The 26,056-nt window shown below is 39.2% G+C and overlaps 2 protein-coding genes and 1 long non-coding RNA gene across 4 annotated transcripts; 1 reads left to right on the top strand and 2 right to left on the bottom strand.

The window, feature by feature from the left end:
- Window positions 1–207: 207 nt before the first annotated feature.
- Window positions 208–3,083, bottom strand: LOC111328231 (E3 ubiquitin-protein ligase RNF14). Its single transcript, XM_022932629.2, has 2 exons — window positions 2,678–3,083; window positions 208–1,587 (listed from the first exon to the last, which is right to left on the bottom strand). Exons 1-2 carry the CDS (start codon window positions 3,029–3,031, stop codon window positions 535–537), a joined length of 1,407 nt encoding a protein of 468 aa, XP_022788364.1. The 5' UTR covers window positions 3,032–3,083; the 3' UTR covers window positions 208–534.
- An 805-nt stretch (window positions 3,084–3,888) lies between these two features.
- Window positions 3,889–25,133, bottom strand: LOC111328053 (inositol polyphosphate-4-phosphatase type I A). 2 transcript variants are annotated; one of them, XM_088732329.1, is made up of 35 exons: window positions 24,999–25,133; window positions 24,186–24,250; window positions 23,272–23,359; window positions 21,673–21,763; window positions 21,207–21,270; window positions 20,882–20,920; window positions 20,336–20,417; window positions 19,737–19,855; window positions 18,471–18,584; window positions 18,302–18,381; window positions 18,151–18,202; window positions 17,777–17,818; window positions 17,666–17,703; window positions 17,081–17,134; window positions 16,665–16,742; window positions 15,777–15,834; window positions 15,075–15,177; window positions 14,652–14,756; window positions 13,946–14,057; window positions 13,772–13,818; window positions 13,110–13,164; window positions 12,627–12,687; window positions 11,698–11,806; window positions 10,774–10,823; window positions 10,446–10,530; window positions 10,175–10,281; window positions 9,235–9,303; window positions 8,610–8,733; window positions 8,095–8,162; window positions 7,707–7,756; window positions 7,164–7,304; window positions 6,641–6,738; window positions 5,998–6,110; window positions 5,390–5,544; window positions 3,889–4,992 (listed from the first exon to the last, which is right to left on the bottom strand). In XM_088732329.1, the coding sequence occupies exons 1-35, from the start codon at window positions 25,114–25,116 to the stop codon at window positions 4,857–4,859; spliced, it is 2,970 nt and encodes a 989-aa protein (XP_088588455.1). In that variant the 5' UTR covers window positions 25,117–25,133; the 3' UTR covers window positions 3,889–4,856. The 2 variants fall into 2 exon arrangements, with proteins under 2 accessions (XP_088588455.1, XP_088588456.1); XM_088732330.1 differs by having other exon boundaries at window positions 13,946–14,054.
- LOC148722794 (uncharacterized) lies at window positions 23,677–25,819 on the top strand. Its single transcript, XR_015991432.1, has 2 exons — window positions 23,677–24,149; window positions 25,123–25,819. It is a non-coding gene; the product is annotated as an uncharacterized LOC148722794 (long non-coding RNA).
- Window positions 25,820–26,056: the final 237 nt, after the last annotated feature.

Genomic DNA, 26,056 nt, shown 5'->3' with positions numbered 1-26,056 from the left:
ATAGAGTGACAGCACCACAAAACACTAGCATCTCCGGCTCACTGAACATAGCAAAAACACTGGGTCTACTGCTTTCAAAGATGGTCCAAGTTATGTAACCAGACCATGGGGACTTCCCTCTCCCATAAGATAAATACATAATCGGTCACTCAGAACATGACAGCGAAGATAACAGAATAGCATCTTGATATTAAAATATTTCCAAGATATCAAAACACTTGTCTTTATTACATGCAACTTGTCATGCACCTGAAATAAATGCAGGCAAAGTCTGGCAGGAAGAACTACCATTTTTTCAACTCTGTTTGTAGTTTTTATCTAACATTTTAATGACAATTAATAAATATCTTTGTTCCACAGCTAGCTAAGGAAAAAAATTCATATTTTCATATTTACTTCATCTTATTTTGAGCAAAATCTAACCAGGTTTTATTTAGGAATAGAGTTCCAAATGGTTTAGAATTTCTGGGAAATGTTTATGAATAAAAGTCTGATTGCTGGCTATTCATTGATTAATACAATTAGTCTCTGAATTCATAACCACCAGTCGTCATCTTCATCATCATCCTCATCATCAACACCCTCAAACAACCTATTGAAACAGCCACTACCTGGAGAGTTGAAATGCTGGTATGGATTACTGTGTGGAAGGTTTGCCATGCACAGCCAACAGAAGTAAGTCCGACATTTTAGACAAGTCATTTTGTTGCAGCCATCAATCTTTTGAATGCTTGCTTTGCAACATGGGCATTGCTTTGCATTAGCATCAAGCCATTCTTCGGAGACCACTTCGTCTAACAACTTCTGAAGCCGTCGTTTACCATAACGTTTTTCTAACAATTCTTTGTCTTCTCTGGAAGCTGCAGAATACTCTTCCGCAAGCCTTCGGGCATCACTTCCCTTGATATCGCAGGGTGAAACCCCATGGTAAGTATGCTTGCAAAATGCACAAAAAGCAAAGGAGCATGACGGACAGACACCCATGGATGATTCGCTTTCTAACATGACAGCAGTCTGACATGAGGGTCGAGGACAGTAAACTATATCTGCCATTCCATCAAGGCTGTACTGCAGCAAAAATCTGTCATACTTCGCAAACAACTCAGGACTGACAAGCTGCTTAACTTGAGAAGGCAAAGCTTGTGATTCGCACTTCTCTGAAGGACAGTTCAGTGCTTTTACTGCCCCATCCTCAATCTGAACCTTAAAGTAGCCAGCAATGCAATCCACACAGTACACATGCCCACAGTCATGGAATTCCATGCAAAGTGATCCTGGCTTTTCGCTGAAACAAACATTACATGCGAAAAAGCTGCTGCTAAAAACTCTTTCCTTCTCTTGTTGGTTGTACTCTAAAATAGCATCAACCAGTTTATTATGGGAGGCAACATCTTGGAAAGCCCTTGGATCTCCTCTTCGTTTCTTGTTCTTCCTATGGGCATTCTTGTACTTCAATGTGAATGGACTCTCAATATCTAATGTCGTCAGTGTTTCATCAAGAAGAAATTGTGTCCATCTGAAAAGGATTACTTCTCCTCCACTGTCTTCAGCCCACATGTCATCAAGACACTTACACAGCTTGGAAAGCTAAAAACAGAAATTATCGTTATCAGTATTACTAAAAATACGTATGATGCACGATCCTCGCAGCAGATAGCGCTATTTTAAGCAATAGCGAAAATCAGACCTGAAAAAAATCAGGCCTGTACGGGATTCGAACCACTGACCTCTGCGATACTAGTGCAGCACTCTACCAATTGAGCTAACAAGCCAACTAGGTGTAGATCGTTATGCTATAAAATTTCACCACATTTCAAACCACTGACCTCTGCGATACTAGTGCAGCGCTCTACCAATTGAGCTAACCAGCCAACTAGGAGCAGATCGAAATGCTACAAAATTTCACCACACTTTTGATTATCACATCAGATTAGTAACCCCTGCCTCCTAAAATATGTTCAAGTTTCTCCGGTATCCCAGTTGGGGGCGAGATTTCGGGAAATTTCTAAATGGCATTGTTCTTTACTTTTTTTCAAATGGAATGCTGTATGATCAGAACTGAACGAATGCCAGGCATTAAACTAAAATCATTCCTGACACCTACCAAAGTCATGAGTCAAAAACTGAAGTTTTGTGTGCGTCTTGAACAATTACCTGTGACTGCACCAATCAACCAAGGCATTCCAGAATTTATTCACTTTCCTTCCCAGACCTCCACCCCTCTCCCCCCACTCTGTGCCTCTCCACCATCCTGGTTGACTCAAAAACGTTTACTGCTAGGAGTTTTGCGAGGTCAGCAAAATACATGATTTTTTGAGAAACAATGAAATCCCAATTATCTACAACTTTTCCAACATATTAAAAGCTGCCTTAAGAATCATCCAAGTTTGAACGCCCTTCCTCCTCATTTGTGTCTCTTCCATTTAAGGAACTAATTAAAAACAGAGTCAACAAGACTTGACAGTGCATGGCAAATTCTCCGTGTCTTTGGACAGGTAAACTTTTCAGCCACAGTTTAAGTTATTTCCCTGATGTGATAACCTCGATCTAAGGAGCACCACTACATTCGAATAAGTTTATAGATACGCTGAAACGTCTTAAGCAACGAAGCCTACTCCCGATCTTAATATATTTCCAGCTGAGACGAATCAAATAAAAAAAATTCATTATGTAATACCTGAAAGACAGTTAACCACTTGCATGATAAAGTAAAAAGTGGAGGGCTTTTGGAAGGGTAATCGCCAGGAAATCTAAAATTCAACACTATCGGAGGAAGATAATCCGCTTCTAATATCTCGTAGTTCTTAGCATTTTGGGCTGCATTTGAAGTATTCTCAGAAGCTTCTAACTTCTTCCTTGTAGAATATCTTGGTAGATATCTAGACTGAATATTCAGTTTGAAAGGTTTAGGCAACTCCAGAAATACATTAAACTGGCCTCCCTTCTCCTCTGATGACTGATTGAAGATTCTCTCGTCGTAAATTGAAGCTAAAGCAAGTAATTCATCCTCTTGATGCTCACCGTCGGACATTTTGTTCGAGACTGGAACCCAGTCTACACCAAAACGGAAATTTGTTTCCCACTCGAACCCAGAAATTGAAACAAAGTGGCTTACCGATGGGGTGGGGGAGGGGAGGAAAAATCCCTTACTTATGGGCCAATCATCATTTAGGCCCTGTTTACAAGCAAGGAGGGTAACCCTTGTGCTAGGGTTACCCGAGCAGGCGGGTCAAAGATAGCCCGGGTTTACAAGCAAAATTTCACAGGTAGGGTTACCCTACCACCCGGGACAACTTACCTATGCTTACCTGGAAACAAGTAAAAAGTTGTCCCGGGTAGGCGAGTTATCCCCAGCAGAGCGTTTACAAGGCAGCTGGGGTTACCCTAGCGCTAGGGTAACCCTAGCGCTCAGCTAGGGTTACCCTAGTGCTAGGGTAACCCTAGCTGCCTTGTAAACACGTCGATGAAAAAAAGAAGAAATGTGGGAGCGCTAGGGTGACCCTCCTGCCAGGGTAACCCTAGCACTAGGGTTACCCTACCTGCTTGTAAACAGGGCCTTATGGGGAGTCAGAGAATTGGGGGTCACACAGTCTTCGAGGGGGGGGGAGGGGCTAGAAGGGTATTATGGCGGAGGGAGGAGGGAATAGGAAATTGACTGCTAATAAGGGGGAAATAAGGGGTATCTTAGAACACCACGAAGACCTAACAGTGGGGGGGGGGGGGGGGGGGGATCCGCTTAATTTTATTGTGACACAAGCAAGTCCTCCTCTCCACCAAGCGATAAACAAGACCAGTTCCGCTAGCCTCAACGGTTATGTACTACCGTAAAAGGTATGACTGGGTTTTCGATTCGAAAACGTTAGACTACCTTCATACGATGACCACATCTTGAATGAAATAACTTCTTTTTATTCATAATTCAACAATAGTAGCCTGAAAATAGTTCATCACCATCATTCTAAGTCTTCCTTAACCTCTTAAATTCCTGTGCATTCAAATTGAATATAGTTTTCATTTCAAAATATACAATTATTTTCAGAAAATGTAATCTTTATTTTCGACTGCTCTCCAAACATTACTGGAATACAAACTCAGAGTAATGAATTTTCAGATTCTCAAAAATTTTTCAAACATTCGCCCTAAAATATATTTTGGAAAAGAATTAAAAAAATATATATGTACATTTTAGCAATTTAGAAAAAACCTATTATCTCTGTGTCTACTCCAGATGACCTTGAATCTTAAATAATTTAATTCTTAATACACCCTTTTTCTTTACTTCTAACCTCTCGCCGACGCTAATCAAAGTACGTGTATACCACACAAGTAAATAGTGCTTTTCGCGCACACTGATTAGCTTGTTTGGAACTGATTAGTAAGTACTATTCCCTTCGAAAAGACAAAATCGGGCGTCAAGAGTTAAATTTCCATTTTGGTTTCTTTGAGGTCTATGCTAAGTTTATGCTAAAACAGCTATTCACCATAGTGTCGGTGAATAATTGTTAGAGATACACAAAGAATTTCCGATTCTTTTCCGCGGTAAGACCAGGCAAATCTACAAAAGTATCAAGGGGGGAGGGAGGGGAATATTTGTAAGTTTTCTTTTCCTAAGAGTTAAAAAAATGTTTGTGAAAAGACAGAACAATCGAAGCATGCTCATTTGAATGGCTGGAAAGGTTTTCATGACATCCTGCATCATACTTTCGCTCCATTTAAGGAGAGCATTGCGTGACAAGTTTACAAAACGTTCGAAAAGAACGCGTGACATTTTAACTGAAGGAAATTGCGTGAAATGAATCCCGCATTGATTATGGTATAGAGTCTTTTTCATGACTTGCTTTCCACTGAAGTGTATATCAAGTCTGTACATTTTTTCCGTATGTACCGTCAGGAGGTCGGTAGAGTTTGGGTAAAGCCATGACTTGCCACGAGTTGAAAGCATATCTTCGTATTCCAGTGTTTTTGTGGGTATTCTCTCGCCTTGTCCCCTCACTGAGAAACACAAAAGTAACACAAAAAAAACAAAACTAAATTTATACAGTGTTGAGTGGTCAATAAAGAGGTAAAGGGTGGTGAATAAAACGGACAGTGATAATGAAAACTTGTTACGTAAATCAGCAACTTTACTTGTTCCTAAGTTTCTACTTTTTGTCAAGTTCTGTGCGCGGAATGAAATCATCAGAGCAGAAATGACCAATCAGAACACAGGAAATTATCACAAGGAACCAATAAGAACTCACAGTAAAAACAGGCAAACCGCCTGAAGCGCGGGAAAAAAAGGGCGACTCACTCGAGATTGGTTCAAGTCGTGCAATAGAGTCTGACGATTTGTTCTAAGGGGATCATATGGACACTAACACTCGTCGCTGGTCACGCTCTTTTACGTTACCTTCTCATAGCGTCTAAGGCTTGCTGAAAAAACTGTGAGTCCATGTTGTGCTCCCGTTTGAGGATCATGCACTGCTCCAAAGTGATTCCCATTCCTGTTCGGTCTTTGGCGCTTTTACAACTCATGAAACGGCACCCGTTTAACCTCCAACAAATCTGTGAAAAATGAAGACAAAAATGTGTTAGTTCGCCCTAATCGAGATTTCACCCCAGACACAATTGGCCGCAGCTAATCCAAGTTCAACACTTCGTGAAGTTTTCCTCGACGACTCGTCGGTGTTCATTTGGATTCTGGGAGGAGAGTTACTGTGAGCCTTGAACCTTTCGATCCGACAGTGTTACCCCCCCCACCCCCCACCCCGCACTTGATACGCAAGTGTTAAATGATACTGAGAAGTTTTCAACTGCGTGACGTAAGTAATACAGGATTGCTTTGGTTTTCCGTTTCTTCGCTGTGATTGGTCCAGAAAGCCAGCGTCTTAGTCACTGTTTTCCGCGCTTCAGGTAATTTGCATTTTTTAATGTTTTCCTTTCCTCCAATTGGCCATTATGATAATTTTAATTCTGGTTTTACGAAACTCAATCAAAATGCACTCTAATATGCAATACCGCTTCGCTGATGAGAAGAATGTCCACATTCTTCCCTCTTCTGCTTTCGATGTTTGATTTCAAGGACTTCATTAATTGCTCCACACTTTGATCACCTTCCCTTCTGGAGGAGACTGGTAGGATTGGAATTAAATAAAGGAGACATTAAATGAATCATATCACTATCTCAAAAATCGTAAATATCAACAATAGAAGAACTTTCCTAGCGGCCAACGGAGGATCAGAAGGAAAAAAAAAAACAAAGAAGGAGGGAGGAAGAGGAAGGATTGGGGTAAGGAAATTGAGGGAAATAACTATTAGGAAGTTGGGGTTAAAAGAGGGGGGAGGGAGCGAGGAAGAAGATGGAGGAAAGTGAGTGGGTTGGGGGAAGTGGGAGGGAGGTAAAAGAGAGTTGTGAGGTGGAGAGGAGGAAGAAAGGAGGGGGGCAGATAAAAAAGGAGGAGAGAGGGTAAAAAAGAGGGGGAGAGTCGAAATGGGGAAATGAGGGGAAGGAAGTAGGTGGAAGGTGGGGGGGTAAAAGAGGGGAGCGAGATAGCAAAAAAGGAAGACGAAGGCAGGGAGGAGAAAAGGTGAAAGAGGTCAAGCGTTAAGGAAGAACTGAAAGAGCAGATAAGGTGGCTACATTAGACGAACTGCAACTTACTTGCGTCGGGAAACTTGTCTTTGAACTGTTCTAGATAAAAATTTAGGATGCTATAGTTATCACCATTGATCTTTTCCTGTAGACTGGTATCTCCAAATCTGTCAGAGGAAAATGATCAAATATGACCTTGATGCAAAGAAGGATGAGATATTCTGCGGTGAATATCTTTAATAAAAGGTCCAAGGAAAAGTCCAAAGGATAACCAGTCCGTCGTCGGCTTCAATCATAATCAATAAACTACGTAAGAAGTCTTATGAGGCTACACACTACGCCTTTTGCATATCATCTTGGATATCATCCCGTGACTAAAAGGGTTGCGTGACTTGTTCCTCTCGTAAATCACGCAAGTTCCATTACGACTATCTTATTACCTTGAATACTGAGGTTCTTTGAGCTCTCTATCCGATAACCTCCGTAAAGGTTAACAAAACAAATCTTCGAATTGGTCAGATTCTTGTTTCTCCAAACGGGCCATTTACACAATCTGAAAGGAGAACTTATACATCACCCATAACAAGGTTACCTTTCGGCCAGTGTAGCGTGTTCATTGATGCCTTGTGTAAAGAGCACTGGAATAACCTTGACCAGCCGACCTTCCTGTAAGTCACGTGGAAGTCTCCGAAAGTGGATAGGCGGAAGTGACACGTTTACTTGAATGTAAGATCTGAGAAAGAAAAACTCAGTTCATGAAGTTGCAACATTAAGATATCAATACGAATCTCTTACGAAGCGTGCAAGAGCACGGATGACACTATTAAGGAACAACGAGTAACTTTTTGTCAAGGGATGAGAATAAAAGCACGGGAAAACCTGTCACTCTTTGTCATAAGCGGGGATGACAGAAGCATGGGAAAATCTGTAACGTTTTGTCGAGGGTGGGAAGACAAAAGCACTCTATTTCTGTTTTTATCACCTACCTAAGGCCCATTTGCCTGTTGAGGACAGCAGGAAGTGCGAAAACTAATATATCCACGTGACTAAGCAAAGAGTGTCTTATCATTCCACAAATCCACCGGAAATATTCTGAGCTAACTATAAGCAAACGCACAAAAAGTTCTTATCTTACCTATTACCACTTAACGTTGGGATTTCATCTTCTCTTTCACACAATTTGAACTAAAAAAAAAAAAATGCTTTATTCAAGTCATGGTACACTTAACAAAATCTAGCAATCGAGCCGGAGAACAGAATATAGAAGAAGTTCGACAGTAATAAATTGCATGCCTAAGATCTGTATTCTCTATCTAAAATCTTCATTTTCATCTATCCTTTCAAAAGATTTAAAACTCTATGTAGGTATGTATTTTGTAAATTCCTTCCATTAAAAAAATGTAGCATTTCAACCATTTCTACAAGGGTTTTCGCATCTTGTTGCATTGAGAGTATATTTCTCACCAACTTTCTGTTAAAGAAGTCTTACACTGATACAACGACAAGAACAAAGTTGAAGTCACCTTAAATTTGACGCACGTTAGGTTACCTATGCTCACACACATGTCTTCAAGCATTCCCATTTCATCTCCTTCAGACAGAACAACCATAAACGTGATATAAAGCATATCGTATACGTGGGGTCACAGTAAGAGATGAGTTAGATTTTATCGCTGAAGGCCTTCTACGTTTATCTGTGAACTAACACAGCTGTCCCTCCCGCTACCTGCATCTAATGCCAAAAAAATAACATCTCCCCATTATGCGAGTAGGACGATTAAAAAAAAAAATTGAAATGGGCGTTCTAGTCAGTTCATCTAAATTAGAGACATCACACTGCTAACACAACGGTCAAACGTCGGGCATACGAAAATTGATCAAATTTCGCCAGCTGCGCGCTAATTTTTGGCGAAAATTTTTCAAAAAAAGAAGACAAAAAACAGACAAAAACGCCTGTGTCACGCAAAATTGACTCAGAAATTTGAGACCTCCTTCCTTTGTCCATAACATCACAAAAGAAAAAAGTAGCATTTCATACCATTTGTAGTAAGAAGGCTCTCAAAATGTGCCAGAAACCCAATCTGTACAAGTTGCTTCAGAAACACAGCGTTGGAGAATGATGTGTGAAGTTTAGATACAAACCCAGCCACCAAAGCTGTGACCTGCGAACAGACACCCCCAAAAATACTCACATATGGATACCGGTCAAAAGTCAAATCACGTTGTTTTAAGCCTTAAGAACCAAATTAATGCTGGAGCTTATCCGATTTTCACAACAAGAAACTACTAAGATTGTTTATAATCGACCCTGATGAGATTGGAGTCAATCGCTGGTTCCCCCACCCACCCCTTCCCCACCATTTCACTCCTCCCCCTCTCCCAGTGTATTGTTAGGTTTTTCTTTAACAGTTATCCCACTTCTGGTTGGAGGAGAAGGCAGTGTGAGAGGAAAGTGTCCATGAACCGGTCAGCGCTCGAACCCAGACCTTCCATTACTAGGCTTCCATGTGTCAACAACGTAACTGTAACAAATTAACTAGGAAAAGGCGTATTTACGTCACGAAGCAACCCAAGCGACCTCAAAGAGCCAAGAACCGATGTGGTACAAATTTGTTAATTGTCAATGTAAGGGATACCATCCTATCTCGCTTACAAATACTCACTGCATGAGAGAAAACAATATCCTGCCTTCTTCGTATTTCGTACAGTAAAGAGGCGTGCTTTGCTTCTTCCTGTAATAATATGGTATGAAACGTAATAAATAAATAAATAATTTAGCAGTGGACTTCCACTGGGTGGCTCTTCTTGTCCGCTGTTCCAGATCGAATTGGAATTTGGAATGTTGGTTTTGGCGGAGGGAGGAAAACCGGAGGACCCGGAGAAAAACCCTCGGAGCAAGGACGAGAGCCAACAACAAACTCAACCCACATGAGACGCCAGGTCCGGGAATCGAACCCGGGCCACAGTGGTGGGAGGCGAGTGCTCTCACCACTGCGCCATCCCTGCTCCCATGAAGAGGAGAACCTAAAACGTATTCTGATTGTCCACAGTGCATTAAGAGAATTTTGTTTTATATCAAAAATATCATCCGTAACTGATAAGAGTGTATATTGTAACACGAGAATACAAACAGTTAATATTCTTATATAAGAACGATCCTTCGCAGTAAAGCACTATTTGAGCAATAGTGGAAATCAGACCTGAAAAAAATTTCAGGCCTGTACGGGACTCGAACCACTGACCTCTGCGATACTAGTGCAGCGCTCTACCAATTGAGCTAACAAGCCAACTGGGAGCAGGCCATCAAATTAATTCGAGGTCAGTGGTTCGAGTCCCGTACAGGCCTGAAATTTTTTTCAGGTCTGATTTCCACTATTGCTCAAATAGTGCTTTACTGCGAAGGATCGTTCTTATATACGTCTCATAACCGCAGTTCACTCATATGTTTCATATGTTTGTTGTTGTTAGTTAATATTCTCTTAATTTTTATCAATTGTGCATTGAAATTGTCAAAGGACGTTATTTGTCCATCGCTTCTCGAGGTCGAATGGTTAAAAGAGAATGACCAATGACCACAAAGTATTCTTCATAGTATAAACGTACCTGTAACTGAAGGAAAATCATTCCCAAATATATCTCCTTGACTAGACCGTCCACTGCTCTAGAAAAATCATGCACTTCAGACAAAATCACTTCCTCCCAGGACTTTCCTGTAAAAAAGGACAAATACATATTGCAAGCTCAAATATGAGAGCTGTGTTGCTTATAAGACATCATTTTAACAGTCATCGAGGAAAGCATTTTAAAGGGGTCATCAGCTTCAATTTCGGACAAAGAAAAAAAAAATTAATTCATTCCCATAATGCGTCTGTACCTTCAGGTGGTTGAGCATTCTGAATCATACTCTCCATGTGACTCTGCATCATGACGAGGCTCTGATCGACGAGAGTCGACAGTTCCTACACGAAAACAAATGAAGGGGAGAAGGTTTCGTTTTTAAAGGAAAGAACATTTCCCACCGAAGTCATTCAAATGGAGACGAGACTTCTTACATCTGCTCCAAATGACCGCTTGCAAACGCGGGCTCAGGTAAATGTGACACTTGGGCCTTGACAATTTTGTTTCAAAGGTGAAAACTGTCACCAGTTACACTTCTATCCACTAAAGAAAATTTCCAAATTATTTCCGCCCAGATACTTTACCTGGCACTTAGCACTTGGTTTGGTAAATATCTGGACATTCCAGAAATTATCTGTGAACAGTATTAAAAAAAAACAAAACAAAACAAAACAAAATAAAAACGAATCAACGCTTGGAGATAAAAAATGATGCAAATAAGACAAAAACCAAAGAATTTCGAGATGTCAGTTATCATGACGTTTCCGATGAGTTTGTGCTGAGTCTTAGATTTCATCTCTAAAACGCGGTTCCCACACGCCAGTTCAGTAGGTGCAATAAAACTATAACTAATTGTCATCACTAGTTTAGTTGCCAATGGCAGTAATGGCAGTATCCATTGAGCTAACCGCCTCCCGGTTAGCTCAATGGATAGAGCGCTGGACTGTAGTGCGGGAGGTCGAGGGTTCGAGCCCCGGCCGAACCAACACTCAAGGTCTTAAAATAATTGAGAAGAATTTGCTACCTTTCTATAACATCAAGAAATGGTTAGATATTCTAGTCTTCTCGGATAGGGACGAATAAATGGAGGTCCCGTCTCCTGCAGGGTTGGGGCAGGAGACGTTAATTTCCCACACACGAGATTACTGTGTGATGGATGTCCTCCCCTGGGGTGGGATGGGTGGGTTAAGACAGCAGGTCCACATCAGCTATTACAGCTGCCAATTAATCAACCTGCTTAAACAAATAAATGAACTTCAACTTAAGTATAAATATACTAGCGTTCGCTCGCAATGCAGTAATCTGATTGGCTGCGCTGCTCGCTGTCTACTCCGTAATCAATGGTGAGTTTTGTGTCTAGCCTTACAGTCTTGTAAATAAAATAAGATATAAAATAAAAAGAATTGGTAGGTTTGTTGCAGCCAGGAAAAATTTTCAACACCTTCGATCCAATCTAATTTTTATCTGGACTAAACTGCTAATAGAGTCAGTGTTTATCAAGGGTATACCTCCGTCTGTCGGCGAATCCTCCTCTTTAGGAGAAGGCACAGCTTTCTCCAGCGACGCCAAAGAATCTACGACCAGAGGTGCTTCACGAAATTTTAATAACTGTGTTGCCTACACAAAAGAAAATAAAAGAGGCTTAAACACGAACGACAAGGAAAATTAAATTCCTTCTCTTGATAGCACGCTAGTCCATCGTTCTATACGAGTTCGCGACAAAGTTTTTTTCCTTGGTTTTAAAATTTCCAAAGCAGATTTACTTTGATTTGATTTCCTTAGTCTTACATCTACTAACTAATCTGAAACAAAGGAAACAAAATTGAGCACGTTAGAAAAATATAAAAAGGTGAACTGACTAAAGCATATACATGCTTGATTGATAGTTTTTCAGGATTGGAAGGCTAGTCCTTCCCAGAATACCCCATCAACGTATTGATTTTCTTGTACCAAGTTCAGTGTAAGCTTTGGTATACAGACGTAATGTCGGCATAAAGTGCTCTGCTACGAACTAATGAGAACAAAAGTCACAAAACCAAACCGCTCCCCAGCGCGGGAAACTGAGTGACTCAGTCATTATTGGTTTTGCATCCAACTACCGCGCGAGTTTTCTCGACCAATCAACACGAAATAGCGATTGGGTTCAACGCACAGGAACAAAGCAAGTTTTATTATTATTAATTGGGGTTACCTTGTCCCCAGCGTGGAAAACTGAGTGACCAAGTCGCCAGTGGTTTTAGGTTGGATCTGATTGGTTCAGGCGAAGACGCGAGTTTTTCTCGGCCAATCAACACGAGAACGTGATGGAGTTCAACGCACGAAAACAAAGCAAGGTCTAATCAACGGAGCACTGGACCCTTTTCACATTGGTGGCGCGTTGCATCCACTAATAATGAAGTATGTTATCAAACGTTCAATATTTGCAGTTTTTCCATACCTTGTCTGAAAGACGCGACATGGTATCCATCAGATTTGTCACATCTCTCGATCTGATGGCCCTAGAAAACGAAGCAACAAAGGGATGTTTACCGCTAAGATATTGGAATAAAATTGGTATAAAATTCACAAAGTTATTATGATAACAGTTGCATACAGAATCAGATTAAATAAGTATATAAACCAAAACAGAAAAAGAAAAAGAAAAATACCCAACCTAAAAGGTTCGTCCTATAGTTGTTAAAAATCGTTGATGCTTTTCGTACCTAAACATTTTTTGTGTTTCCTATCTCGAAAATGTCATTTTCAACATCTAAATAACTTACCTAAATAATCCTCTACCACCCTTTTTTTTTATTCTCTAAGAACTCTAACCCCTTTATAAAAGCAATCATGGTATGCCATTCAGAAAGAAAGTAAGAATTTAAATATTCTTTTAACATTCTCTTACTTACAGCATAAGAATCAAAATTTAACGACTTACTTCTTGACACTTTCACAATGTTGGCTCAATTGGGATTTAAATTTTTCCAAATTAACTACAAAAGAACAAACGAGGAGTTTACGAAAGCTTCTCGAAACGGAGAAGTCCAACCACATTTTTCATATTCCGATCTACTACATATATCTTATTAACCAAGCGCGAGGGCCGTACTGGGAGAATATCGGCCCGAGGTCTTGACAGTACGGACCGAGCGCAGCGTGGTCCGTACAAAAAAGACCGAGGGCCGATATTCTTCCAGTACGGTCCCGAGCAAGCTTGGTTAATAAGAGATTTATTATACGACTGAAGTTCAAAGGGACACAAGTGCGGTATCATTCGGGACCATTCGGGACAGTGCCCGGTCCAATACTGAGAGAATATTGACCGGCAATAGAGCATTTTGATAGGTTGATTTTAGTTATTGGCCCTGCCCGAGTCGTGTAATAAAAAAATTGAATGCACTTTAACTACGATCACTCTCTAATTCGGAAAACATGTGTTGTGAAATCGTAAAACACCCTTTTATACACACGATTGGTCTTTGTGAACGCAGCCATGGCCGAAAAATCAGCCAGTTTACTCATTAAGGGATGTTCTTATGCAACGACGCTCTATAGTGGATATCGATCCATTTCTTTCTTTCCCTCGCTTCGTGCACTCACCTCTGAGCTGTTTCACCACCGGAGCTTTGTTTTCACTCTCCCCACCACTGAAAGTCAATTAAATTTGTTAGAATGACCATTTGATACTTTGAGGGGGTCCCCTTAGGACCTGTAGAATGGACGTCAATGCATGCTTGTTGGGTTGGTTGCACTGACTCTATCAGGTAAGCATACCTCTGTTGTGCCTTCCTGAGCGTCATGTACAGTCGCCTTAGTCCTCCCTGGCCAAACTTTAGCGTATGAGCAGCTGGGGCACCAACGGTGACCATATCATACAACGTTCCTGCTAGAAAAAGGCACACTTCATTCATCATTGAAACTTTGGAGCTGCCTTTAAAACTCTATTTTATCAACATTGTACGACACGAAAAAAGGAGGGTCCATCACCGTGTTCTATTGACGTATATGGCTTTCCCGCGCTTAGCACCGGTTACAAGTTTTCCTGCGCTTAAAACCAGTTACAAGGCTTTCCTGCTCAAAACACCGGTTACAAGTTTTCCCGTGCTCAGCAAAGAATTCAAGTTTTCCCGCGATTAACAACGGTTACAACTTTTGCAGCGTATGACAGTGTTTACATGTTTTCGTGCGTCTGGTATTGGTCACACGTTTTCCCGCGCTTGGTAACGGTAACAACTTTTCCCGCCCTTAGCACCAGCTCCGTTATATCCGCGCTCGGCTCTGTCTAAACGTCGGAACCGCACAATTTCCGCTGACCACCTATTTTCCCGCGTTGAGTGTTTCGCGTGATTGCAATTCGTTTTGTCTCCTTTCACTTTTCACCTCTTGTCAGCTTCGATTAAACTGATTTCCTCCTCGAGAAAGGGGCGTCTAATGAGACGTTCATCAGAAATAAACACGAACGCTTCTACAAACTTCTTACCTCCCTCATTGTCCTGCATAACCTTCGTTCGCTGAATGTGCAGATTAATTGGAATAAAAGCCAGTTTCTTATCATTTCTGAGTCTCGCAGGCTTGAAACATGTACCTAAAAACAAATAAGTACAAGTCTCAATTTAACCTCCTACACCCGAACATCAGTAAACAGATTCTCCACACTGTTCTATATACATTTCCTTAGGTGCTGACAAGGAGAATTTGTTTAACAATCAAGAGCTTCTTTAGTTGATGATCATTTTCTTTATTCTCCTGACCTTAATGTGTGATTCAGGGGTGATATTGTAAGGAGAAATTAGATGTTGGTAACTCTGAGGGGTCTACGAAAATCATCTGCACCCACATCACTTGCGGCCATGAGGTGATTCCTTACATTCTTTTAAAAATCCGTATAGTTCTTACAACGAACCTTGTAAAGGAACAAGTTCTTGAAGATTGCCTTTGTAAGCGCAGATGAGCTTGAAATGGTTGTCAAGGATCTCTTGTCGAGCATTCTCCCAACTTGGATTCAACTAAAAAAAGTGTTTAAATGAAATTGAAACGTAAGAGACTTAACAATTTGAGATCAACATCACTTAGTTCAATGGAACAGCACTCTCCAAATGAAGACTTGCTATCCAATTGTAAAGGATAAGATACATATGAACCTGTCATGGTGGACTAATTTTCAATGGGATCGATCGCAGATGAATTCCCCCTCTACTAGAGCACGTATTCACTAAATGCACCTTTCGTTGTACTAACTTACCCCTTCACTATCTACCAAATACCACCACAGGGGGCCCAGACAAGCGACGAGTCTGGTTGTTTATTCGAAATATAAAAGAATGTATGTTACTATACGTAATACGTATAGTAACAGTCGACGCAAAACCCACCAAATTGCTCAAATTCGCCATTTAGAGCCACGGAAACGACAATACACAGCAAGTGAGGTAGGTTTAAATTTATTTTGAGCTTTAACTCAGACATTTCATGATATAAGTTTACGATAATAAGACTCTTCAACATTCTCCCATACATTCCTTTATATTTCGAATAAACAACCAGACTCGTCGCTTGTCTGGGCCCCCTGTGATACCACTTAATAAAAATGTAAATGAATTCTCACGTCTCCCAGGTGGTGAAGTTCAAGGATCTTCTGCTGCTCCTCGGCGATATACATTTTCCTGGTGACAAAGAAGGCTCCTCATAAGCCAATGCTAGAAGCTCTGAGCGTTTTGGTTGCCATGGCGGTTAGGAGAAATTTTGGCGACTAAATTTCTTGCAAAAGTCGCCCAAGTTGACGATCTCTGTTTGGCTACCGCCTAGCATGCTGTGATGTTTTAATTACTAAGTGCTAAAGATCCAGTGTAAACGTGCGACACACATGTGCGTCCGATACTGTTTTAAATTTCTCCATCGTTTTCTTAAATAAAAAAAAAAAGCTATTTACCTCTTACCCAGTTGTCCGAGTATCAAGCCTTAATGATAGGATGTTTGTTGTGTGAAACTTTCAAAAACTTTACTCGCCAGTTTATTTTCCTAATCAATTTTTGTTCCTGGTAGCAAATGACTAAGTTGGAATTAAGACTTGAACTTAAAATTTTTAACTCGGAGCACTGTAATCCATGAACAGCAGAGAGGTTGAACTATAAATCTGTGTGCCACAATAACCAGTATTTATTACACGACTCGGGCAGTCTGAGGGCAAATAACTAAAATCAACCAATCAAAATGCTCTATTGCCGGTCAATATTCTCTCAGTATTGGACCGGGCACTGTCCCGAATGGTCCCGAATGATACTGCACCTGTGTCGCTTTGAACTTCAGTCGTATAATAAATCTCTTATTAACCAAGCTTGCTCGGGACCGTACTGGAAGAACATCGGCCCTCGGTCTTTTTTGTACGGACCTCGCTGCGCTCGGTCCGTACTGTCAACACCTCGAGCCGATATTCTCCCAGTGCGGCCCTCGCGCTTGGTTAATAAGATATATTTGATAAATTTACAGTACTCACAACAGCTGAATTGGTATTTTAAAAGTGAGGACACTTTCTCCCATCATTTCCACCACTTTGAGAACTACACCTCTGATTCTGGGAGGGACGAACGAGAAAAAAAGGATTACCGCAATATGTAGCAATTCAACCCAAAAAAGTTTTCCTGAAGTACACGGACAATGTACATCAAATCAATCAATCAAATCCTTTATTTAAACACGTGACACCTAGGAGTACAGAAGTTCTCGTTAAAACGTGTACGTGTATGTACAATTAGAAATAAAACATAATTTCTGTAAGAATACAAATAATAAGTAGATCTATCAAATAACTAAAAACAGGATCGAAGATCATGGACAAGAGCTATCAATTAAAAGTTACAATATTAACATTTACAATTATTATTATTAAGTACATGATTTTGTTATTCTTACGTGGTTGGGAATCTGTAGCTTCTTTTCAAAATGTGTTCCACCATCACCATAGATCTATACAAAATAAAAAATTGAACAAATTTCATTAAGGTCATCATTAAGGCTTCCAGTGTGGATGTCAAAGTTTCTACTGTATTTGGCTTATCTTCTTCAGAGAATGGGGTCGACCGATTACGAACAACGCCTGCTTTGGAAAGAAGTACAACTTTTGGATATTGATCTCCACTGCTGCACACGCAGGGTATAAGAGACAATACAAATAAGACTCCATCCAACAAAATCACAGGGAGAGTAGCAAACAAATGATAGAAGAATGGATGTTGACGATGAAGAAGCGCAATAGCGGAGGGGCCGTGTAATAGCGAACTGTCGGGGAATATGTCTTTGAAGTGCGTCGATCACAGCTGTTGAAAACCAACCAATCACAAAGGAGTATCATGGTTCAAAAGATGAAGCGTATCCAGTTGACTTAACCGCCTGAGGAGGATCAACTGGTTCATTCGAAATGTCGCGATCCACACTGTAAGCGGCTACATCTAGAGATAAAAAACAATCACCCTTCATTACTGCTTTGACATGTGTTACCTTCCACTGTTCTTCCTTGTTCCCATTTCACTTTCTTTCTGCAATGGCAAAGACACAACATTAGCTCAGGGAGTAACTCACCAAACGTTACGCGACTAAGAATAACCTTACCTCAATTTGAGAGAATCGTCTCGGTGATTTACGGCTATCCACCTGGTCAGACGAGGAAGACAAAAAATTAATCATCCGGTTTGTCCTTTTGGCGCCAAGTGACATAGCCTGTTTCAGGCTATTCACTTATTTCTTCTGCACCTATCTTCAGATTCTCATTTGTTCTCTGCAGGTAAGTTTTGTTTTGTCAACCACATAACTAAACAAAATGTCCTTTCTTAGCTGGAAGCAAAGAGAAGATAGCATAAATAAAAGGATGAATGAAGGACGGATGGAATTCTGAAGGAAGAAACACGTCTACCCTACTCTGCAGTAAACCCAGAATATGCTTTCATATTTTATCAATTAAAGTCATTTTTATGGTCCATGCTCACCTTCCATCCCAGTACCGTGACAGTTCCACAAGCATCAGGTGAATCAAGGGGACTGGAAACAAAAAAGGATACACAAACAAACAAACTATGATTAGAACAAGTCTTACTAACTTATGGCTCTTGAAAACAACTATTTGTTGGAAGCACTTACGTCAAAGTTAAGAGCAACTTTTGATCCACTGATGTTAAAATGTCTCCCATGGTACACATCGCTTGTCCCAACAACGACATCTGTTGGGAATATGGAAATTTAGTTTGGATAACAGAACTATTTTTTACTGGCATCAAAAGCAGGCACTTCATGTTCAGTCCACTAATACCTCTTCTTTTTCTCTGTCCCTGACATCAAACACTGCTAATTTCAAACGAGTCATCTCATTCATTGTTCCTTCTGGGAACACCACAGTGGTCAGAAAATATGGGTCGCAGCTTTGCTGAAGATATTCAAAGGAAACACATGATAACATAAGTGATATTATAGTCTTTGATCCTTCGGAACACTGTTAACATGTACATTAAGAATAAATGTGATGTCCAGCCTACAAACGCAAGGCAGCAACACAGCAACTTATACCTATTTTTGTTTCCATGACAAGTAGAAAAGATTTTGGTGAAAATTTGGAATTCGGGGAGCAGGGATAGCGCAGTGGTGAGAGCACTTGCCTCCCACCACTGTGGCCTGGGTTCGATTCCCGGACCTGGCGTCACATGTGGGTTGAGTTTGTTGTTGGTTCTCGTCCTTGCTCCGAGGGTTTTTCTCCGTGTCCTCTGGTTTTCCTCCCTCCACAAAAACCAACATTCCAAATTCCAATTCGATCTGGAAACAGTGGACAAGAAGAGCCACCCAGTGGAATGTCCATTGCTAAATTATTATTTACTATTATTTATTATTATTTATTATGATTTATTATGATTTATTATTATTTATCTTTTATTTGGTGGGCATGTGTAAGGCTGCATTTTTTTAATTACCAAGTGTCAATGGTCTAAAATATAATTAACACTTTTTTTTTTGGACAATTTACCTGTTCCTTTTTAGTGTACAAGTATGAAGCCCTCAGATATACAGGTACTATGAACCTCCAAAATGATAACCAGCCAGACATTTTTTGTACTAATGGCTCAACTTTTACCTCTGGCAAACAGTTTCTTTTTTTTTAAGTTTCGAAGTGGTGATATTTAAAAACAGAATAAGCTTGGAGCCCATATTAGTAACATAAAATACTACTTAACCCTTTGCATCAACATCTACAAAAAAAATAAACAAAGGGGTAAGTTTCTAAAGAAACTGTGGTGCTGCCTTGGTGGGGTAACAAGGTAATTTGGCAATACCAGCTAAGTTGAAATTATAAATTGGCCACCACATAGAGTTAAAAAGCTGACGTTTTGAATGCCCTTTATCAGAGCGAATGACAAAGGGCTAATGCTCAAAATGTCAGCTTTTTAACTCTTTACAGTGACCAATTTACAATTTCAACTTAGTTGATATTACCAAAAAAATAAACAGACTTACTTAATTTTCCATCTCCAAAATTTATTCTAAAAAAATTGCTTCCTGTCCTCGGTCACCCCACCCTAAAACTAACCTCAATTATTTCAGTCTGAGCATGTTTACTCCAAGAAGTCGATGGTGGGGTCATTGTTCTAATTTCAACAAAGGCATTTGGCAGTTGTCCTTCCTCTGAACTAATCAGCTGATGACAAGCTGCAAAAATAAATACTGCTTACTGACCAAGTTTAAGGTACATACTTTCAGTGAAAGCTACTTGTTTCTGAAACATCTGATTCAGCTACTTTTACAAGAGAAAGCAGCAAAATATCTGTCTTGATCTGATATAAATTTCAACCTTAATTTGCTGTCTGTTTTTTTTTTTTTTTAATGGCTGACTACTGAAAAATCTGTGGAGAACACTAAGCTTCCTCGCAGCAGCTTCCAAACTCATTCTCAGGTGATGATTTTTAAAGAAGCCTCCAGAAACAGAGAATTCATATAATAAGGATTTTACTATTAAATAGCTAACATTTAGGTAAGAGCTGTGCATACCCCTGTTACTAGTACATAAAATTGTTATTAATCTCTGACCATTACATCCATCTCAGTCAGCTTTGTTAGGGGTTAAGAGGCTTAACTCACATGGCACATTCTTTGTCATAATTCTACTGTGAGTTTCTAATCTAAACTTACCAATACACATTTCCAAGAATGGAGTTTCATCAGCATCTGCTGTGCTTGTAGATGAATACTGACCAATGCCAGGTTTGAGGGGCTGTGGATGGAAATAATCCATTTTAGGGCACATTACAAATGAGTGTTGTAAAACCAAAGTAATCGCAAAAGCCAATCAGAACAAAGAGTAAGTATGATAAAAGCCAATGAAAACTGAAAGTAAAATAAGGTAACCTCACTGCCTGATGCATGGGAAAGCACAACTAATCATGTCTGTTTTTTTAATTGACAAAAATTTTTATAAAGTTAACTTAAACCCTTCTCCCCCAAGATTTCAATATTGCTTCCCTCTGCTGTCTGCCGTACCCCATGCTTCATAGCTTGGTGCAACCATGCTGATGCATGGGCCAAATATGAACAATAATCTAGTTTTGAGAATGTCTACCATACCCCTTGCTTCCCAGCTTGGTGCAGCTATGCTGATGCAAGAGCCACATGTGATCAACAATCTAGTTTTGAGATTCTTGCAATTTTTGAAAATCTCATGTAGAATCAATAAATTACCTCTTGTTGGGCTAAGGGATGGAACTCTGGAAGTGGATCCTGGCATAAATAGATACAAATTTCAGTTTAATATTAATATAATAAAACATTTAAAAGGTGCAACATTTTGAAACAAGGTTCACAGGACTCTTTCAATTGAGTGTTCTCCAGAAAAAGCAAAACCACAGTTAACACAAGTGCCAGCCAGAGAGACTCATTTTAGTTTTGCATCTGATTGGTGGCCTTTATGTTCTAGACCAATTACAAGGTGTTGAAAAGTAATTAAGAGCAATCCTGGTTTACCTTGGAAACTCCCTGCAAAAAATTTTTCTTAAACAAATGTTACCTTTCCCGTAATCTCCATCAGCTGTTTTCTCAAGCTTAGAAGCTTGTTCCTTAGACTTTCATAACTAGTTGTTTATTAAAGGAGAAAAACAACAGTCAGTAAAAGTGTTCCATGGCCAATTTTAGAAAGTAAATGTCAGATGATTCCCTTTGAAGAACACTTCAGGGTTGGGGCAGGAAACAAGGGAGACAGAGTTGGGAAAAGAGTAATTAAAGGAAAAATAAAAATTAACATTAGCATAAAATAGAAAGAATATAAAAAATTAGTTAACAACATAATAAATGAATTGCACAAAAGTAATGACAAAAAGAGGTGAAAACATTGTGTTCAATTGAAAATACTTGGTTTTAAGTTAATTTTATCTTCTATTTTACCCTTGTCTCTACTATGTTTGCCCATACTATCAAGGTCCTTGTCTGAGCTGTTCAGAGATTACCACACATAACTAAAAACACATTCCACTAACCTAGCATTTTTAATCTTTTCCATCCATTCCTCAGTGTCTTTTGTTGACTTTCCACTGAGGTGATAACTTTGAGTGTCATCTTCTTCAAATACTGTTGAATTAAAGGAAACAACAGCCAGTCAGTAAACCATCATGCAAGAAACAAATTTTATCACAATTTCTTTGAGAATATAACAGTCATGACATTAGAGTTACCGCATTTGATGGCTCCTTTGCTGCTGTTATTTTGGATTTAATCCTTTAACTTGCAGGATCTATTAATTAGCAATTGTCCTTACTGTCTGCCATACAGTTCTTATTAAGTTAGTTTGAGAATTGGGTATTGGGTCAACTGATAATCCCCCATTTGAAATTTTTTCTTATTATATGGCTGCGTCTCACAAGGACTGGGAACTACCAAATTCACGAATTTGATTGGCTGAAATCAATATTGAAAGCGGTCTAGACTTTCCCATCTTGACCAGTCAAGTAAAAAAGGTACAAAGAATAGAAAAAACTGGCATATAAGACACAGCTATATAATAAACATATTAACCGAGCTGGGTCGGTCTGTATGGGAGAAATTATCTTGACCTCGGTCGCTGGTACAGACCTCACTGCGTTTGGTCTGTACTGGCGACCTCGATCAAGATTCTCCCATACAGACCTCCCACTCGGTTAATAAATAGAGGATATCACATGGCCACTTGGGGATACGAATTTTATCTTCGAGTGCTGAAAGTATCTCTCACAAGTGAGCACAGTGAACGAGTGAGAGATACTTTCAGCACTCGAAGACAAAACTCGTATCCCCAAGCGGCCATGTAATGTTCTATTTATTATATAGATACTGATGAAATTTCCACATAAAAGACGACTTTTTTGATTCACTTTCAAAACAGCAATTGGGTAATTATGTTGGTAACCATGGCCACACCAACATCCTCACACCTGAAAGATAAAAATAGTATCTTCACTGCTCACGGTGAAGATATGATTTTTAGTAAAAGGAAAAATCCTGGTATTTCATCAGTATCTATATAATAATTAGTTCTTATCATCGTGCGCAGTGTAGATACTATTTTTATCTTTCACGTGTGAGGATATTGGTGTCACCATGGTTACTAACATTTTCTCTTCTTCATTAGAATTTTGACTTGTTGGAACAGAAAATATAAGTATTAAAACTGTCTTTATTTCTCCTTTATAACTTTACATCCGAGTTTCCTAACATTTTTTGTGACAGGCATTTTGCAATAGGTGACCACTTTAATTGCACTATTTTGCTGTTTTGAAAATGAATTTTAAAAAAAGTTGTGTTTTATGTAGAAATTTCATCAGTATCTATAAAATAAACAGAACATTACTTGGCCGCTTGGGGATACGAATTTTATTTCTTGCGCTGAAAGTATCTCTCACTTGTTTGCTTTGTTCACTCGCGAGAGATACTTACAGCACTTGAAGATGAAATTTGTGTCCCTGCACAACCATGTAATATCCTCTATTTATTCTCATCACTTGTCTGTTTGATATTGTGTTGATATTGTGAGGAGAAATCTTAAACTGAAGATGCACAATTGCATGCAATGCTTAACTTAAACTGAAGAAGGAAAAATTTACCAATGGTGAATCCATGTTTCTTCTGAGTTACTGTATCCTTTAATACTCTGCACCGCTCAAGCACGATAGCACCAACAGGGTCAGAAGTCTGAGCAAAATCACAAGTTCAAAACAAAAAAAAACAATTTAAGAAAATTGTTCCTTACTTTGTTATGGCATAATGAGTCAAGTTTAACTGATTCTACATCCATTAGATTCAATATGGTTACCAGATTAAAGTCAAGGTCCCAGTAACAGTTATTCTGTTACTGCAGTTGACCCTGTATTAGGCAGTCACCCACTGGAAATGAGTGGTGGTCACTAAATACAGGTCAACCACTGTACAGGTAAATAACCTATTACTGTTATGAAATAGGTTTGTTAGTAATGTTTCTCATCTTGAAGATTACTAATGTGTTATGGGTGTTGTTTTTCTCTTTACTGTAACTGTATTAGAAGGCAATTAGTGTTTATCACCTTATATCTATGTTGAACCAAATTTTTGTATAGTTTTAGTTTCTCTTGTAGTAAGTCGTATATTGCTGATTAGGCATTGTTTTATATGTGTATTTTGTATTGCTGTGAAGGCCATAAGTTAGATAACTCATTGGGTTAATTACGTCACCTTCATTAAATAAAGAATATTGTACCGTATTGTATAAAGAATATTGTATTTGTATTATATTGTTCCTCGTGGTAGCTGAATGATAATATAAATTTGTTCTGTTGTCTCACGACAAAGTCACTAGATGCAGAGTGCGACATTTTGACTACATACTGCAAGTCTTCTTCAGGCAATGGGATCAACTGGTTGCATTACAGCTATATGCATCATGGTGGTCTGTTGTGATTGCCAGTGCATAACTAACTTTTGAGGAGCTTGGTATGCAGTTTTCAAGGCAAGTTAGGGTAGCACATCAAAGTTGCATACGAACCTTTTCTTTTGTCTTGAAGTAAAAGAGCAGATTTCCTCTGAGACGAAACCATCTTTCTGTATAAACTTAAAAAAAAAACATGAATTTAACTTTCTGTAAGTATTCCAATTTTCTAGACAAACCTCGCTGCCTGGAAAGTAATATGCTAACTGGGTGTGAACTTTGCAATAGAAAAACAACAGCTTACGGGATAATCTCGATAAATGTGTACTAATAATTTGGATAATTATATCAACAAAGTTGAAATGGTAAATTGGCCACCGAAACGATTACAAAAGCTGACGTTTCGAGCGTTAGCCCATCGTCGGAGCGAATAGAGTGGGTTGTGTGTGCTTTTAAAGGCAAAAAATGGAGCTACGTTAATGTGTATTAATTCTTGCATTTTTTTCGGTTTCGTTTCAAATAAAACTATGAGAACAATATTTGTACAAGAACGCTACAATATTGCTCTTCAGACTAAAATTAACCCAAATCAAACTACATGATTTTACAAAATGCAATTAAACCATTCATTATTCCACGATGGGACCTATTGGCATTTTAGACAAGAAATTTGAAACGACATAAGCTTGGAAATGTAATTCGCCTATTACAAGTATAGCGGTAAACCTCGGGTTAGGCATAAAAAATGCACGAACTTAGATTAAAAGAATACATTTAAAGTTATTACACCCATTTTAAGGTATTCAATAAGCAAAGATAAAAAATTCATTAACTGAGTGTTAGGTAATTGACGAGGATGTTATAAATACTTTCCTATGATTTATATCGATTTCTAATAGGCGCATCTGAAGTCATCTGTTTATATTTCACCTTCATTCCTTTGCCAGAAATGACCTTCTTTCTCCTTCAACCACAAAATACCTTCCTTGTCAAAGGCAATGTCTGTCCGTGTAGCAATAAAAGCGAGTTCCTTTTGGTTAAATCTCATGTTTAGGGAAATCCAGGTCCGTTCGGAGGACCCTCCATTTTGAGCAAAATCAGAAGGCTAGTTACCAGTCCCCACGGTGTTGCTTCAGTTGTTGTTTCAGCAGACGAGCCCTCAAGCAAGAAACCCCGGAAATCCTAAACATCCGGAAGATGTAGAGTTTCCTACTCTTAAAACACATTCAAATTCGATAATTTCCAGCTAAATAAAACTGATTAGATAGATAGATAGATAGAAACTTTATTAACGTGTCAAAGAACCTCCTAGTTTGGGAGTTATCCCACACTAGTGTGGGGACACAAATAAAATGGATAAAATTTATTTATAGAGAATATTACCTACTTAAGAATAAAATTAAGTCATATCATGTATGAAAAAAAGATATGAAATGAATTAAGAAGTACATAGAGCACAAACCCTGCAGCCATCATCTAACAGGGAGCTGAGATCACGCTTACGTATGCGGTTTTTGAAACTAGCTAATGTTGTGACTGATCTGTCGTGAGTTGTCAGTTTACTCCACAATTTAGGTCCTAAATAGCGTAGTGAATGTTTGCCGTAAGTTATTGTGTTGTATCTAGGAATAGAAAAGTCGGCCTGTCTTAAATTATAGGAAGCGTTGTGTTTCTGAAATATATTACAAATATATATTCAAAGGGCCAAGGTTGTGTTTAACTTTGTACATTAAAATGCATATATCCTGTAAGCGTCTGTTTAGTAGCGAAGGTAAATTAGCTTTCTGCAGCAAACGTTCATAGGTGGAGTGTTTATCTTTGAATATAGCCCTTAGGCCTCTTTCTTGAACTCTCTCCAATCTGCGACTATCACTAGATTTACAAAAATGCCATGTGAGATGGCAGTAGGTTAGATATAGTAGAATGACTGCCTTAAAAAGTTGTAATTTTGCATTTGTTGGAATCAAGTTGCGGAGTCTCATAAGCAC

Source organism: Stylophora pistillata, chromosome 9, assembly GCF_964205215.1.
Source record: "Stylophora pistillata chromosome 9, jaStyPist1.2, whole genome shotgun sequence".
NCBI classification, from domain to species: Eukaryota; Metazoa; Cnidaria; class Anthozoa; order Scleractinia; family Pocilloporidae; genus Stylophora; species Stylophora pistillata.
Note: the sequence above shows the minus strand (reverse complement) of the source record. Positions and strands in the feature narration are given on the sequence as shown.